Here is a 15995-nt window from a genome sequence, read left to right as displayed (position 1 = left end):
CAACTAACACACAAGGAGGCCACTTGGCATTGCCACCCCACTCCACCATAGTCACCCTCCATTCCTTACACTCATTCCATCACTCTCACTCAACCTTCTCTTTCCCTCTTTGCAGGAAAAGAGAGCCCACAATAAGAGAGAGAGGGAGAGAACTGGAGGTGGCTCTCCATCATTGACCACCCTAACATCAGCAGAGGAGGCTGCATTGGCAGTCTCAGGAGTGACTGAGCAGCTGGAGGTGGGAGATGGAGAGAGGGGGACATCTCAGCAACCTGGTGACAGAATTACATATCATACAGCTACTTGGCATACAGCAGTCACTCATATGGGGACTGATGTCATCAGCCAGTGAATGGTCATCATGTGCATAATAGTATGTGTACCCATTCTTCATATGGCATATCTAACTCATCTGTTTACTCTCCCACAGGTCCATCAAGAGCCCACCACCCCCACCCCCACCCCGAACTGTCCAGGAGGAAGAGGAAGATGACTCATCAGAGCAGCATCCAGCCTCTGAGGGCACAGTGCCACCAGACATAAGCGCACCCAGCACCAGCACAGATACTTACACCCCAGTGGGTCCCACGCAAGCTAGAGTAGTGTTGTCACCTGGTGTCTCATAAGTCACAAGTGAGCAAGAGCAGAGGGTAGAGACAGGGACAGCAGTGGAGACTCCTGGTCGGAGGGCGCAGGACGCTCCTAGCTCTGCTCAGCTGCATGCAGACGCTGAGCCTCGGGGGCTATCCAGAAAGAGGGTGATCCTGGAAGTGCAGGCGGCTTTGACAGGTTTTGCGACCGCGATGTCTGCAAATGTTCAGAGAATGGAGGAGTCCATCTCCAACATGAGCACCACCGTGTCGCAGGTGATAGTGACTGTAGGCTCTTCCATGGAAAGGATGGCCTCCTGCATGGAGCAACTAATGCGCCACTCACAGGAGCACATGGTTTCTATGGAGAATAGATGACAGAGGCTCATAAACGTCCTCTCTAGGAGGGATGTCAATGTAGACATGGGTCCTCATGGCCCCACTGCTGTGCAGCAAGGTGCTCTCCAGCTCCTTGCTAGCAGAGAAGTGCTGGTGGCCCATGAGAGGGATAATGGTGAGAGGGGACATGGAAGTGGGGGCTCCACTCAAAGTGCTCACACTACTCCCCCATTGTCCCCCCCCCCCAACCCCAGTCAGAGCCCCAGGTCCTCCTTGGATTGCAATGGCCGAGTCTGCCCCTGCACAGTTGCAGGAGGAGCAGACTTTGGCGGGACCATCACAGGCTCCAAAACCCAAAAGGGTCTATGCAGCCACAGCAGGGAAGTGAACAGGCTGCCTCTACCTCTGCTGAAACCACAGGGGTAGCACCTCATAGAATCACGTGTAAGAGAAAGATGAAACACAGTAGATTCACAAGGGTAGCCACTTGGGTGTTTTATTAAATGTTTCTGTAAAGTTTCCGGTATTGTGATGTCACAGATAAAAATCTTTATTTTCACCACTTTTCACCATGGACAAACTTGTGTGCACCTTTGGAAGTGGCTTAGTGAGTTGGAGTGAATGGTGAGACATAATGTTACCTTCAGCAATGGCAGTCAGTGTAAAAGGAATGGCTTGGTCATTGTAGGGATGCTTTATGGTATTGGTGTGGGGTGGTGCCAACCTGGCGCAGCATGTGGCAGCCATATGGGTGTACTGCATAAAGGTAAGTAAATCTGGCCACGATGAGCCCATCCCTGGCCTCCTGGGCAGCAATGTGCCCGGGTGCTTGGGATCTGGACCACAGGTTCCTCCTGCTCCTCCGCGTCTTCCAGCTAATGCTCCTCCTCTGAAGAGGTTGTGCACTCAGAGCCTTGCTCCTCATGCAGCGCTATTCCTCGCTGCTGCACTATTTTGTGCAGGGCACAGCAGACCACGACGATACTGGAGACCCTGACTGATGTGTACTGATGGGCTACTCCAGATCTGTCAAGGCATCTGAAGGGTATTTTCAGCCTATTGTTGCTCTAAGTCACATCTGGTGGAAATGTGGCTTTCATTATATCTCTTCATGGCCTCAGTACTTGGCCTCCTCAAGGTTGTCATGAGCCACGTCTTCAGTGGATAGCCCTGGTCTCCAAGCAGCCAGCTGGAAAGTTTGTTTGGAGGAGCGAAGAGCTGAGGGATGGTGGACTGGCGCAGCACAAAAGAGTCATAGCAGCTCCCAGGGAATTTTGTGCACACATGCATGATGATCTTCCTATGGTTGCAGACGAGCTGCACATTGAGGGACTGGAAGCCCTTGCAGTTGACAAAGACTCCTGGGTGATGATGGTGTGCCCTGATGGCCACATGTGTGCAGTTGATGATGCCCTGCAGCCATGGGAAGCCAGCCAGAGCGGCAAAGCCGAGCGCCCACTCAGTAACACTGGCTTCATCAGTGGCAAAGTTGATATAACTGGTTGACTTGTCAACGAGGGCATCGGTAACCTGTGTGATGCATGTGTGGGCCACAAAAGTCTGCAGCAGATTCCTGGAAGGAGCCTGAGGCGAAGTTGAGGGCGCTGGTGACTTTGACAGCCTTTGGCAAGGCATGTCTGCCAGCTCCTCTGGGCGATAGGTCTTGCTCGAGCAATGTGCAAATGTCTGTGATGACCTGGCGCGATAGCCTGAGCCTCCTTTAGCACTGTTGCTCCATCATGTTGAGGAAGCTCATCCTCTGCCTGTATACCCTGTGTTGGGTGTATTGCCTGTGGCATGGTGCAGCCCTGCACTGATGCCCTCTGTCCTGTGCAGCATCAGGTGGTTGAGGAGAGGGTTGGTGGTGTTGTTGGTGGTGCTGCTGGTGCTGGGGCTCATCGCGGTCCGATTCTGAGGACCAAGGTGAGACAGTATAGATGGCACCCATGCTGATGGAATAGATGGCAGGTCAAGTAGAGATGACAGGAGCAAGCTGTCAATGGTGTGATAAGTTCTACCAGTGAAGCGACACTGGATGCCGACTTTGGTAGAAACACTTACAACCTCTAGAAAGCTAAATCTGTGCTGACAATGCAGTCAGCAACAGCATCTGCCTTCGGAAAGTGATCAGCTGTGAGGTGGGAGTTTTATTGTACTTTTCATGCTATGCACTAATGAGCTGGATCAATGGCCACTCAACTTCGCCTAAGGTTCACAGACATGGTTCCCGAGCTGCGTGATTCCCACGCTCATCCAGGGAAATTTGAAAGGTAGGGTGAAAAAGGCGCTTAAGGGTCTGACAAGTACCTTCTCAAGGGCAATTAGGGATGGGCAATAAATACTGGCCTTGCCAGCGACGCCCACATCCCATGAACAAATAATTAAAAAATAAGTAATTTAAATTAGTTCACCCGCCTCTGCCATTCGGGTTGTTACCGTGCCAGCAAACGTGCCCAAGGGAAAGGCGCATGGGGGCAGGATGACAGCGGGTTCCCGACTAGCTGCTACATATTTCAAATTTCCTACCCAACCCGCCTCCAATCACGCCCTCATGGACCCCAGAAAATTCTGGCCAATGGCTTTGGTGTTCCCAATGTTTAACTTGAGGAAATTGGGCTCATCCAAGTCTGGATTTCAGATAAACAGTCTGACAGGCCAGAGGCAGTGGAGGAAGCGAGAAAGATGGTGGAGAGGTAGATCAGGATTTCATCAATGTACATGTGGAACCTGACCCCATGTCTTCATTTGATGTTGCCAAGGGCCAGCATGTAGATGAAGAAGCGGAGAGGCCAAGAATATATTCTTGGGAACGCCACATGTAACGGTACAGAGGCGGCACAGAAGCCATTGCTGGAGATGCTCTGGCTATGATTGAATAGGTAACAGCAGCACATAATAAGGGCAGTCCAACTGAGCTGAATAATGGGGGAGAGACGTTGGAGGGAGGTGGTGTAGTCCACCGTGTCAAAGACTGCAGAGAGGACGAGGCGGGATCATGCACCACAGTCACAGAGGATGTAATTTGTGACTTTGATAAGGGCCATGTCAGTGCTCTGGCAGGGGCAGAAACCTGATTGGAGAGATTCAAACATGGAGTTGTGGAAAAGATGGGCACAAGGCTTAATTATACATATATAGTTTTACTTATGGTTTTATTAGTGGATGGCTGTGGATTGGACATTTCTGGTGATGTCTTGTGAAATGGCCAGAAAGTGGAGGAAAAGTTTTACTCATTATAAAATGAATTCCCGAGTAAGTACATTAAAATAAAACTCTATCTGTTAGAAGCAGATGTTTATAGAAGATAAAAGTACTCCAGTCAAATTATGTGAGGTGAACTAAAAATGCCATACTGGTGGCTTGGTGGAGGTACAAAATATTTTGCATGGAGAATAAAATATCAATATATCCCAGCCTTGTATATGTGTATGGATAAGCACAATGTACAAATGGATATGTTGGTTAGAGTACTGAGCAAACAAAAAGGAATGTACACAATGACATCAGCCTGAGAAACGGAAGAGATATCAGGAAATGCATTTTTCTTGCACTAAAATAAAGCTAAAGGTTAGTATTTTATGGTGAGGGAGAATGAACTTGACACATGAGATACAGAAATGTTAATGTTACTTTGTACTTGTTTATTGTTAATATATTCAGACTTTGGTGCCACTCGCCATTTTTCTTTTTATTCACATGGTTATCTAGATTAGTCATTTTAGATGGAAGTGTTTTGTTCTAATACTGTACCAGTAAAGTCTTTATCTAGACGTAGTCGCTGCAAGATCTCACCGAACTTCTCATGCTTACTGATGTACTTCAGTCTAATGAGGACACTTGCCCGCAAACCAGTACCAAGGTCAGAAGGGCAGGTCAACACATAACCTAGATAATCCTTCCAGATGAAGGGGTGTTTTTTCTGGTGGTATATTTCTTCAAGCTAAATGAACAACCAGAGTTAGTTCTCTATCTTCTAAAGGTGTATGACTCAATGGTACTCATCAGCAAATAGAAAAATAATACAGTTCTCTTGCGACAAGTTCCACACCACTCCCCCCCCCCCAACCACTTCAATTTACAGGCTAATTTCTAAGTACAGTTAAGTAATGGAAATCTAGATGTTCAACATCATAAACACAGGCTCGCTCATCCTCATGTCATTTTTGAGGGGATGTTGCTGTCTAACTTTTTCACTGCCTGTCTCCCCTTTCTGGTGTGACTGGCTCCCATTCTACCGGTGTCACGCTTATACCAGCTAATAGAGGGAAACAAGAGCAGCCTGGCGAAGACTCTTTCTCCCCTTCTACTGGGAAATGTCAAGTCTCTGCTTGGCACTATGCTACGTGGCTGAGATTGAGAATAAAGGAGTGAAGAAATTGTATCTGCATTTTACCTCCCCTCATTTTTCCATATATATTTTAATTTTCTTTTTAAGTTGTTCCATGTTACGTACAATTCACTGACCCAGATGCAGTGTACTGAAGCTTCGTCTAACAATACTCTAGCCAATCCCTAGGAAGTGCACTGGTGTAATCTGCCCTCTAATTATTTTTCCATTCCAGAGGTTAAACTTATGACATCCTGCAGGCATTTCTGCCAGATGGAAAAGACAAGATTGGAAAGATCTGTGGAGGAATTGCCTATATCTTATTCTTGGCAATGTATGCACATTCAACTGATTTTAAAAAAAAGTAAAAGTAAATGTATTGAAAATATGAAAGCCATTACATACCTTTGTAAGACCTAAACAATAGCGTGTAAAAACTTGTTTCATATTTCCTCCCTGTTGCATAGAAGTAATACGAAGATGGTCTTCTTTATTAACCCAGACAATAAAATTCTTCATATCGTTGTGCCTGCAGAAAGTAAATTAATAATCATGTGCGTGGTGCCAAGTTTCTTTGAATAGCACATGGTTTAAAACATAAGTCAAATGAGATTCTTTCTGGAAAATCAATAGTAACTTTCTACAATCAGTGCATCACAATATAGGAATATTTCAATTAACTTTCTAAGCACTATGCCAGATCACTGTGTACAGAACAAGAAGAAATTGGTCCATTTACAGAAGGCTCACTATCTCTTGATTTCTATTGGCTCAAAAGCATTGTTTCATCTACTATTACTGTCAAAGTAGCTTCCCATGCCAGAACAGATGTATTAGACTAACACAGCATCATTGCATATAAAATTGCTCTAATACGTGTTCCAAATTTAAAAGGATGGATGGGAATGTGACTGTTAACAGTTTATTAAACTAGATTAGTTCCTAGTAGAACTGCTGCTCTAGGAGAACCACATAAACAACCTACTCATTAGTGCTTTGCAAGGTGTATTGAGGCTGTTATCAATATGTTCAGTCTCTGGCTGCCAGTCACAATATTTACTGAAGTACATTACTCTTCATAAGGATAAAAGTTACAAGCCACCACAGTAACATTCAGTTATTGTTCTCAGTTACAAAATGCTACTTTTCAATGAACCAGCAAAATAAATAATTATTGTTTCAAGAGATTTCAGTTTTGAAAAAGTAATAGAATTTCCCATATATTGTAAGTATCATGAAAGCACAAATATTGGAATTTTGAAAATCGTATATAGAATAAATAAAAACCAATCATAAATGATCATAAACATTTAACATTGCCACACAGACACAAAATTACACATACTTTTTTCAGGAAGAGCCACATTGCACAAACTGCCTTGTGCGGAGGATTTTTCTTTTTTTTTGAAAGTGTAAATCTCTATTTCCCTGTGGGGTGCTTCGCAACCACGGTCAAGGTGATGGCCAGACAAACTGCTCGCAGGGTTTCTGCAATGCCATCCTGACGGTAGATGAGAGAAGTCTGAGGCTAGACCTCCCTTTGATTCCTTTCTTCCCCCTCCCCAGTACGCTTGTCTCTCTAGACCACAGATATTTTGTAGTCAACTGCTTTGCTCCCGGCCTCTGTTACTGCTACTTTGAATTGGTCACTGAGAGAAGCAGGATGGCATAAATCTACTTGTAATTGGTGTCTAATCTCAGCGCCTCAGAGGAACCAAGGTCAGGAAGTCAATAGCATGGGGAAACTGATACCATGATCTCATAGGTTATGGCTCCAATGTACTGTACTACTGTACTTGGCAAACATTTTAGATTTTTTTAAACGCACTCACCAGACTCCTCGTGCATCTGGCCAATCTCTGGCCATACCAGATGAAAGCATCAATGGAGAAATAAGATTATCAGAAAGGATTCCAGCAGTGGTCAGTCTCTGACATTCCTCCTCACTCAAGTTCTTCAGTGAGTGATAAGTGCCCTTAAATTCACCATCTAATGCATTGAAGGCTGTGGGTGATAGTATGTTCGAAGAAAGTAAATGGAAGCAGGTATGGTTAGGATAGATATTATTGGAGAGAGAGCTTTTTATGATTTTATGTGCTTTTTACTTCACATAAATGATAAACCAAGTAAAAAAATATTTAAATTACTTATTTTAATAGCTTAGTGAAAAATCTGTGCAATTGAATAATTCTAATATATTTTCTTGAGGGGGGAAGCCTTTATATTCAATAGCACATGATAATTTTCACATTTTGATGAAGATATGTTGGCATAATTTAGGATACCCTCATGCAACAGCCCAACAATTCAATACAAAATGCACCATAGTTCGTTCTCCTCAATCCCCACCCCCACCCCGCATATCAATAGGTTTAACCCAGACAATCATCGTGGCTGTTTTGCAGGCCCATGTTCATTGATTGCAGCATGAAAAATCAAAGAGGCCATCACTGTTGGCTCTATTCCATTCAATCCATGCTCTGCAGTAAGGCTGGTGTCAGCTTAGTGGCAACAGCAAACATAAGACTGTGTTGTAGGAAGGGAATGCTTGCTGCTGCTATTCAGCTGTCAGGGTATGTGATGTGCACTGCAGGGAAACTGGCAAGTTTCCAGATTGTTCCCTTCATAACAAACACATTTTCAGAAGTCTCTGAAAGCAAATCACAAAGAAACCACAGGGACTAGGACAAAAATATCAGCGCTGATATGGAAATCAAAACTGTTCAGTTATAGCACAGATACATTTATGTCAAAGGTTAAAAGTAAGAATAAAAATAGCAAAACTAATAATAAAAAATATGAAATTACAAAAAAAAGTATTTTGGGCAAACAACTTCTGAAACAAGAAATCCTTAACTGACAGCCCCTTAGCTGGTTAGCTGTAGGCAAAATAATGGCACAATGTTGCCAGCTTATAGCTTAACTGCCTAACAAAAGTCAGAAGTAATGACACTAAGGAAGGCTGCACTGCAAGACAGCACAGCAGAAGATAAAACATTGTTCAGAGCAGCAGCTGATATAATTGAATGGCAATAATAGGTAAACATTTATATCAAAATCGAGAATAGAAGATAGCAGGCCTATTGATAGACCTATTGATAGGTTGCGTGCTTCAATTGAACGGCCTTATGCTCACTTCCCTATTATAGTACAGGCATCCATCCATTATTATTTACTCTGGCTTCTAATAAAAATACTGGCTCTGATTTGGTATTCAGTTGTAAAAGGTGTTCTGTAGGATGGGTGTGTCGGGACAGCTTGAGCATAGAGCATTTAATGGAGAGAGGCGGTAACAGAGTGAGGTAGGAACAGAATGAAAACAATACTTCCAAAACAATAATTTGGGTAGAGTGCGAATTTGAAGATGTAATGGTGACTATATAAAGCCTTAGTAAGACCACAGTTGGAGAAGAGTATGCAGTTTTGGGCTCCACTCTATAGGAAGGATGTTGCGGTAACAGAGAGGTTACAGCATAGAGTAACTAGAGTGTAATTAGAATGTAACTAGAATGCTGCCTGGTATGAGGAAATGCAAATACAAAGAATGACTTGTAAAATTGGGGCTTTTATTGTTAGGACAGGAGAGATTAAGAAGTGTTTAAAATTATAAGGGGATGGGACAGAATAGATAGAAACAGACAATTTAAAGTGATTGAGGAATTTAGAATGAGAGGAACATAGATATAAGATTAAATATAAGAGATTTAGATCTCAAAGAGCAGCAAAAAGTTTTTACAGAGGGTTGTGTGGCTGTGGAATGCACTACTGGGGTTACTGATTGAAGCAGAGACCATGTCAACATATAGGAATATGTTAGATAGGTTGGTGAAAAGGGGGATAAATGGATATGGGAATGGAGCAGACACATGGGATTAGGGCTACGGTTAGTGAGGAGGATGAACACCAACATGGACTGGTCTGGCAAACGGACTGTTTCCATGTTGTAATTTCAATGTATGTAATTTTGTTTATGGACTGAATGTGAGGAAAGGGCTGAGACAAGATGAAAGGGAAAGAGGAACTGGGCCAGACAGATTAGGGTCGGATCCTTCTCTGGTCTAGAATGTAAGAGGTTGGTTGAGGCTCAGTCTCTGGAGACTGTTTCTGAGGAAACAAGAGGACTGATATGTGAATCACAACCCAGTGAAGCATTGTACTATCTGGTAACAAGTGAGCATCGGAGACAGGTACTAGTAGTGGGAGGCTCAATGATTGGTGGATAGGGAGTTAAGGCTTAGGGTGTGACCTGAAGTTCAGAACAGTATGTTGCCTCCTCAATGCCTTGAAGGACATCAGGGAATGCAGAAAGACCTTTCACAGGGTTGGATGGGCAACCAGTGGTCATAGTCTGAGGAAGGGATCTTGCGTGAGGAATATGAGGTAATAAGAAGGCTAAAATTCAAAGACGTCAAGGCTAGTATTCTTGGGAATATGACCTGTTTCATGCTCTAAGGTGGATAGGCAAAGGAAGATTAATAAAAGAATAAACTTGCATTTATATAACACCTTAACTTTTCCTCAGCATGCCCCAAAGCACTGCACAGCCAATGAGTTAGTCTTGACATGCAGTCACTGTTGTTATGTAGGTAAGCATGGCAACCAAATTGCGTGCAGGAAGATCCCACAAACATCTGGTCATGTTGGTTGAGGGAGGAATGTTGGCTAGAGAATTCCCTATTCTTTTTCAAATTGTGCCATGGAATATTTTACATCCAATTGGGCAGGCAGACTTTATTTGACTATAGGATACTTCATAACAAAAGGAGAAAATTAACACTAGGACTAATTGTTATCAGTAAGATCTTCACTTTCAGATAAATAGAATTTGTACAGATGGAGTTTCATATAAAACAACTCAAAAATAGGGATGAAATAAATCATTTTAAAATATACATTGAATGGATTCTAGCATCAATCATTTGCATTTAAGTGGATTTCACTTACTACAAATCTGATAAATATTCAGTAGGTGAATTATGTCATGTCAGATGAAGCTGACAAATCATGGGGATCCATCTTTTATGATTTATATCCAATAGTGGGTTGAATTAGTAATTCCTAAACAATGAAAATGGCAGCCTACTGAGATCTTTCCAATAGCATTATAGCTGATGAGTTTAGGGAGAGTGTAGTCTTCAGATAGAAGTTCTTAACTGAAGACCATCTTGTTTAAAATCTTCACACTTTATACTTTTGAAAGGGTTGCTACTCTTATTTTCCAATCTTCCCTAGATGCGGGGGAGGTGCCTGAAGATTGGAAAGTGGCAAATGTGACCATTGTTCAAGAAAGGGTGTAAGGACAATCCTAGTAACTACAGGCCGGTCAGTTTAACATCAGTGGTGGGTAAAGTTTTAGAAACAATAATCCCACTAGTTGATGGTACGAGGACTAGGAGACACAGATTTAAGGTTTTGGGCAAGAGATACAGGGGGGATGTGAAGAAAAACTTTTTTATGCAGTGAGTGGTGAGGACCTGGAACTTGCTGCCAACAGAAGTGGTGGAAGCGGAGACACTCAATGTTTTCAAGGGGAGACTGGATAGGCACTTGAGGGAAATAAACTTGCAGGGCTACAGGGATAGAGCGGGGGAATGGGACTGACTGGATTGCTCTGCAGAGAGCCGGCACGGACTCGATGGGCCGAATGGCCTCCTTCTGTGCTGTTATGATTCTATGACTCTACTGCAATACTAGAATGTAGACATTTTCTTATTTTAAATGGGCAGTGATCATATTCTTGCTTACGATAGTCTACCTTTATCTAAAATTGCATGGTTACATGGAATCATGGGCAGACAAATGGATGCACAAGTGGGAGTGAATGTTTCATCAGCATCCTAACTATTCTTTGAATGGCAGCTGATAAAAATAGCACAAAAAACTTGTGTTATTTTCAGAAGCTACTGCTGACGGATCATCAATAGAAGCTTGTCCTTTCTGTTGAGATGACATGTGAAACAGCTGCAGTGTTTTCCCACTAGATTACCACTAGATGGTGACATAATTCTTTCTTTCGCTCAATAATTTAGGGTATGCTAAAGGTGGAGAGAAAGATATTTCTGGAGTTCTATGTTAAGTGCAGTGTCCAGCTTCCGCAGTGTTGAATAAACAAAAATAAATCACCCGCTACTGCAAGTTTTTCCAGTGCACGTCTCTCTCCACGACTGCAATGTGGTGGGAAGCAAAAATCATCCACATTGCGTCCTGTGCTCACTTGACAGGTCAACACATACTGTCCGTCTAGATCAGTGCCACCCTGCAGGGGAAAGAGCAATAAATAAGTACAATTTTTTTGAACTAACAATTTATTTGTTCTTAATTAATGGACACTAGGGACATAGAATGCATCATTAATGATTTTAATCTGTAGATTCAGTGCAATGTTCATGGAGCTACTGTGATTGTACACTGTCATCCATATTTCATGATCAGGTAATACTATAAACCTTACTTTGACGCGAGGTCATTTTGGCTTTGCATTAATGCAAGATGTGTTGTGCAATTTGGGTATGAAGTCATTTAGATAAGCAGTGAGATTCATCCAGGAAGTGTTTGGGCACCTCTTCAGCTATACACTGACTGCAGTATAACTGCAAACAGTGAAGCAAAGTTAGAAGCTGGACTTCCTGAGAAATTCTAAACTTCATTTTTAACCTTTTTAATGTGAGCAGAGACGGTTGAATTCATTAACTAGAGAATAAAATGTGGAGTCAGAAGTATATGTAACCCCTTCACGGTTCTCTAGATATATGTGAGATGTGGTCTCTGTTGTAGACAGTATTCTATAGTCCAGTAAGGAGATCACTACCACAATGGCTTAATTCTAATTATCTTACTTTATAGTTTTAACGTCAGACAGTATAAGAAGATTACGGGTCAATGACCTAAATTAGACATTTGCATACATTAGAATGAATCTAGACATAATAAACATACATTCTCCATTTATACGGATTCAAAGGAGAATCTGTCCCTGTGTCCAAATTCGAGTGCACTCTTTCGTTGGCGCGCTTAAGTTAGAGCTTATGGTATGTTTAATGTCTGCAAGACTTACGACTCCGAACCCCTTCGTTGAATTCTCTTCACGATCACTGAATCCCACTTTGAGTTCTGGATGCAGAGCTACTAATACGAAGGGTGGCGGCCGAGTTTGGAAGCCCGGGACGGGATGCGGCAGCCATTTGCCTCCTGAGCCCTCTTTTCAGAGCTCCTGCCCTCTTTTCTTCCAGTCACTTGCGTTTCCCGCTCGAAAAACCCGACTCCACCCCTTCCTCCTGGGGTTTCTGCCTGGAGACTGCGCAGCCTCACTGATGTGCCTCAATAATTCCGAGACTCGAAGTTAGCAGAACAAAAACAAGGCTTTTATTAACTTAGAACGTAACACGTAAGCGAGAGTGATGTCTTCCTTCTGGAGACTAAGGCCAGACTGAGCCAGCCTACAAACGGGGCCAGGTATGGGCGGAGCCCTACACACAACACATTCCAGTATACAATACAGCACATTCCAGTACACAATACAATGAGGTCTGGGGGAAGGGAAATGACACTGAAACCGATCTCAGTCACAGGCAGTGATGATGATGAATATTTCATCACATTCACCCCTTCTATAGATTTAGTCTGTTCGGGGGTTTGATAGTCCTCTGCGACCGACGTGGCTGTTGCGGTGCCGCGGGTGTCGGCTGGGTGTCCCCGGTAGCCTCCTGGGTCTCTGCCGGGGGTGCCGCCAGGGTTGTTGAAGGGGTAGTTGGTGGGGGTGCCGTTGGTCGGTGTTCTTCCGGGGGTGATGAAAGAGTAGTGGGTGGGTAAGAGTTGCTGTGATCGGCGTTGCCGCTATTGCCGTGGTTGTTGTCGATGCCGGCTGGGGCGACGTCTTTCATGGACACGGTGTCCACCCTTCCGTCGGCGTGCCGGACATATGCGTATTGGGGGTTGGCGTGGAGTAGGTGTACTGGCTCCACGAGAGGGTCCGTCTTGTGGCCCCTCACATGAGTACCGGACCTGGGGTGGAGAGCCATGACGGCATGGATACGCCCGAGGTGGATTTCCGGGGAAAGACAAACATTCGTTCATGAGGCGTGGTATTAGTGGCCGTACACAATAGCGACCGTATCGAATAGAGCACATCCGAGAGGACTTCCTGCCAGCGGGAGATAGGGAGGCCCTTGGTCCTTAGAGCTAGAGTGACTGCTTTCCATACTGTCCCGTTCTCTCGCTCCACTTGGCCGTTACCCCGGGGGTTGTAGCTGGTGGTACGGCTCGTGGCGATCCCCTTGGACAGCATGTACTGGCGTAGCTCTTCACTCATGAAGGACGCCCCCCTATCCGTATGGATGTAGCTCGGCATACCGAACAGGCAGAACAGGCTGTTGAGGCATTTAATGACCGTGGCGCTGGTCATGTCTGGGCAGGGGAAGGCGAATGGGAACCGGGAGTATTCGTCCACAATGTTCAGGAAGTAAACATTGCGGTCGACGGACGGGAGGGGGCCCTTGAAATCTAAGCTGAGCCGCTCAAAGGGCTGTGTAGCTTTGATTAAGTGGGCTCTATCTGGGCGGTAGAACCGAGGCTTGCACTCAGCGCAAGTGCGGCAGTTCCTGGTCAGGGACCGAACTTCCTCAATCGAGTAGGGTAAGTTACGGGACTTTATGAAGTGGAACAGCCGCGTGACCCCTGGGTGGCAGAGGTCGTTGTGGAGGGTCTGTAGCCGATCCCCGGTGGCGCTGGCACACATCCCTCGTGAGAGGGCGTCAGGGGATTCGTTAAGGGCCCCTGGCCAGTAAATGATGTCGTACTCGAAGGTGGAGAGCTCGATCCGCCACCTAAGAATCTTATCATTTTTAATCTTCCCCCTCTGTTTATTATTGAACATAAACGCTACCGACCGCTGGTCAGTAAGTAGGGTGAAGCGTTTGCCGGCTAGGTAGTGGCGCCAGTGGCGCACTGCCTCCACGATGGCTTGGGCCTCCTTTTCCACGGAGGAGTGTCTGATCTCGGGCCCTTGGAGGGTCCTCGAGAAGAAAGCTACGGGCCGCCCCGCCTGGTTGAGGGTGGCCGCCAAGGCGAAGTCAGACGCATCACTTTCCACTTGAAATGGAGTGTTCTCGTCCACTGCCTGTAGCGTGGCCTGCTCAATATCCTGCTTAATGCTTTTGAAGGCGGCGTGGGCCTCAGCAGAGAGCGGAAAAGAGGATGCTTTCAAGAGGGGGCGGGCTTTGTCGGAGTAGTTGGGGACCCATTGGGAATAATAAGAAAATAACCCCAGGCACCTTTTCAGGGCTTTGGGAGTGTTGGGCAGGGGCAGCTCCCGTAGGGGGCGCAATCGGTCGGGGTCTGGTCCGAGTTCCCCATTCTCCACCACGCTGCCTAGTATGCAGAGGCGCGTGGTGTTGTAAACGCACTTGTCCTCGTTGTAGGTGAGGTTGAGTTTTTGTGCGGTTTCCAGGAACCTCTCGAGGTTCGAGTCGTGATCCTGCTGATTGTGGCCGCAGATGGTGACGTTGTCGAGGTAGGGGAAGGTTGCCTGCAAGTGGTGGTCATCGACCATGCGGTCCATCTCCCTCTGAAAAACCGAGACCCCATTCGTCACCCCAAAGGGGACTCTGAGGAATTGGTAGAGGCGTCCGTTCGCCTCGAAGGCGGTGTACGGGCGGTCCTCTGGTCTGATAGGGAACTGGTGGTACGCTGACTTGAGGTCGATGGTGGAGAACACCCGGTATTGGGCGATTTGGTTCACCATTTCTGATATGCGGGGTAGCGGGTAGGCGTCTAGTTGGGTGTACCTGTTGATCGTTTGACTATAGTCGATCACCATCCGTTTCTTCTCGCTACCCCTTACCACTACCACTTGGGCGTGCCACGGGCTGTTGCTGCGTTCAATAATGCGCTCTTTCAGGAGCCTGTCTACCTCGGTCGCGATAAACCGCCTGTCCTCCCAGCTGTACCTCCTGCTTTTGGTCGCTATTGGCCGGCAGTTAGGGGTAAGGTTCGCGAATAGCGAAGGCAGCTTTACCTTCAGGGTAGCCAGACCGCACACTGTGAGGGGCGGCTGGGACCCACCGCACTTGAGCGTGATGCTTTGGTGGTTGCACTGGAAATCCAGGCCCAAGATCACGCTCGCACATAGGTTCTTCATGATTAATACTTTAAAATTATCATATACAGTTCCGTTAACGCACAATTGTACCGTGCAGTAACCCAGAATGGTCGATGTCTGGGTTTTGTCAGCGATAGAGATGGTACCCTGAGTAGGGACCACCTTTAGGGAGAGTTGTTGTGCCAGTTCTGGGTGGATAAAGCTCTCCGTGCTTCCACTGTCAATTAAGCATTTAACCCGGCACCCGTTTACCTCGATGTCCACCATTGATCTGGATAGCGGGTGCGGCCTGGTCTGGTCCACTGTGACCGATGCCACTGTAGGGCCCTGATCGATACAAGATGGCGTCCACGCTGTCTGCTCACAAGATGGCGGACCCCACGAGATCGGGCAAGATGGCGTCCAAGATGGCCGCTCCCACGGCGCAGGCGGGTTTTCCGGCGGTTGGTTTTCCGGCGGGGTTCCCTCTGCACACCTTCCCGAAGTGCCCCTTCTTACCGCACTTAAAGCAGGTGGTGCCTTTCGCCGGGCACAAGTTTCTGGTGTGCTTTGGCTGCCCGCAGAAGTAGCAGTTGGGTCCCTGACGCGTCGCGGCTGTCGTAGGGCTTCTGGGGGGAGAGCGGGGCCCAGCCGGTGTCGGGCT

The 15995-nt window shown here is 45.9% G+C and overlaps 1 protein-coding gene across 5 annotated transcripts in view; it reads right to left on the bottom strand.

Annotated features, from left to right (window-relative positions):
* The window catches only part of LOC147121119 (creatine kinase B-type-like), a 59682-nt gene that overhangs the window by 9837 nt on the left and 33850 nt on the right, over nt 1–15995 (bottom strand). For 4 of the 5 annotated variants that reach the window (XM_085980925.1, XM_085980922.1, XM_085980933.1 and 1 more), the window contains 4 exons: nt 11380–11512; nt 7089–7260; nt 5662–5785; nt 4680–4869 (listed from right to left, as the gene is read on the bottom strand). In XM_085980925.1, the coding sequence (XP_085837051.1) occupies nt 4680–4869; nt 5662–5785; nt 7089–7260; nt 11380–11512 (619 nt within the window). The remainder of the gene's footprint in view (nt 1–4679; nt 4870–5661; nt 5786–7088; nt 7261–11379; nt 11513–15995) is intronic. The other variant, XM_085980941.1, reaches the window with a different exon arrangement.

This window comes from Somniosus microcephalus, chromosome 3 (genome assembly GCF_052327205.1).
Source record: "Somniosus microcephalus isolate GS21.2 chromosome 3, FLI_Smic_1.0, whole genome shotgun sequence".
Lineage (NCBI taxonomy): Eukaryota > Metazoa > Chordata > Chondrichthyes > Squaliformes > Somniosidae > Somniosus > Somniosus microcephalus.
The sequence above is the reverse complement of the archived record's forward strand: the minus strand, read 5'-3'. Positions and strand labels throughout refer to the sequence as shown.